At 64.3% G+C, this 638-nt stretch overlaps 1 protein-coding gene across 1 annotated transcript in view; it reads left to right on the forward strand.

Moving 5' to 3' along the window:
• GABBR1 (gamma-aminobutyric acid (GABA) B receptor, 1) overlaps positions 1-638 on the forward strand; it is a gene marked incomplete at its 5' end in the record, with an annotated part of 25,568 nt that overhangs the window by 23,853 nt on the left and 1,077 nt on the right. The window contains 2 exons of the mRNA XM_014535820.1: positions 43-186; positions 580-636. Of these exons, the coding sequence (XP_014391306.1) occupies positions 43-186; positions 580-636 (201 nt within the window). The remainder of the gene's footprint in view (positions 1-42; positions 187-579; positions 637-638) is intronic.

The following is a 638-nucleotide window of genomic DNA, read 5'->3' on the forward strand; positions in this document are numbered from 1 at the left end:
CTGCCTTTGTTTGGCCCTCCCGCGCCCCACACCCGCCCCCAGATGCGCAGGCTGATCACCCGAGGGGAATGGCAGTCGGAGGCTCAGGACACCATGAAGACGGGGTCCTCGACCAACAACCACGAGGAGGAGAAGTCCCGGCTGCTGGAGAAGGAGAACCGGGAGCTGGAGAAGATCATCGCCGAGGTGTGAGGCCCAGGAGTGCGGGAGGCGGGGAGGCGGGGCCCAGCGAGAGGACTCCCTGCCCTGAGACCCAGGGGAGGAAGGGCTCTGCTGGGCAGGGGCTCTGCCGGGCCGGAGCCCTCGGCACAGCCTCCTCTAAAGGGGGTGGACGGCCCACGGGGCCGCGCAGTGACAGGCGCTCAGACTGGGCGAGGGGATCTGATTGGAAGCTGCGCTGCCCTCCCCTCCCCATTCTCTCCTGCCTGGTTTTGTCCTCAGTGGTGCCCCAGTTTGGCCTTTGGGCTTTTCTTCTCAGTTTCTCATTTTAATTTCTTTTGTCCACCCACCCTCTATCCTCTATCTATTTTCCTCTGCCACCCCCTGACTCCCGGCTCCCACCTGTCTTCCTTCCTCCAGAAAGAGGAGCGAGTCTCGGAACTGCGCCGCCAGCTCCAGTCTCGGCAGCAGCTCCGCGC

Source organism: Myotis brandtii, unplaced genomic scaffold, assembly GCF_000412655.1.
Source record: "Myotis brandtii unplaced genomic scaffold, ASM41265v1 scaffold1510, whole genome shotgun sequence".
NCBI classification, from domain to species: domain Eukaryota; kingdom Metazoa; phylum Chordata; class Mammalia; order Chiroptera; family Vespertilionidae; genus Myotis; species Myotis brandtii.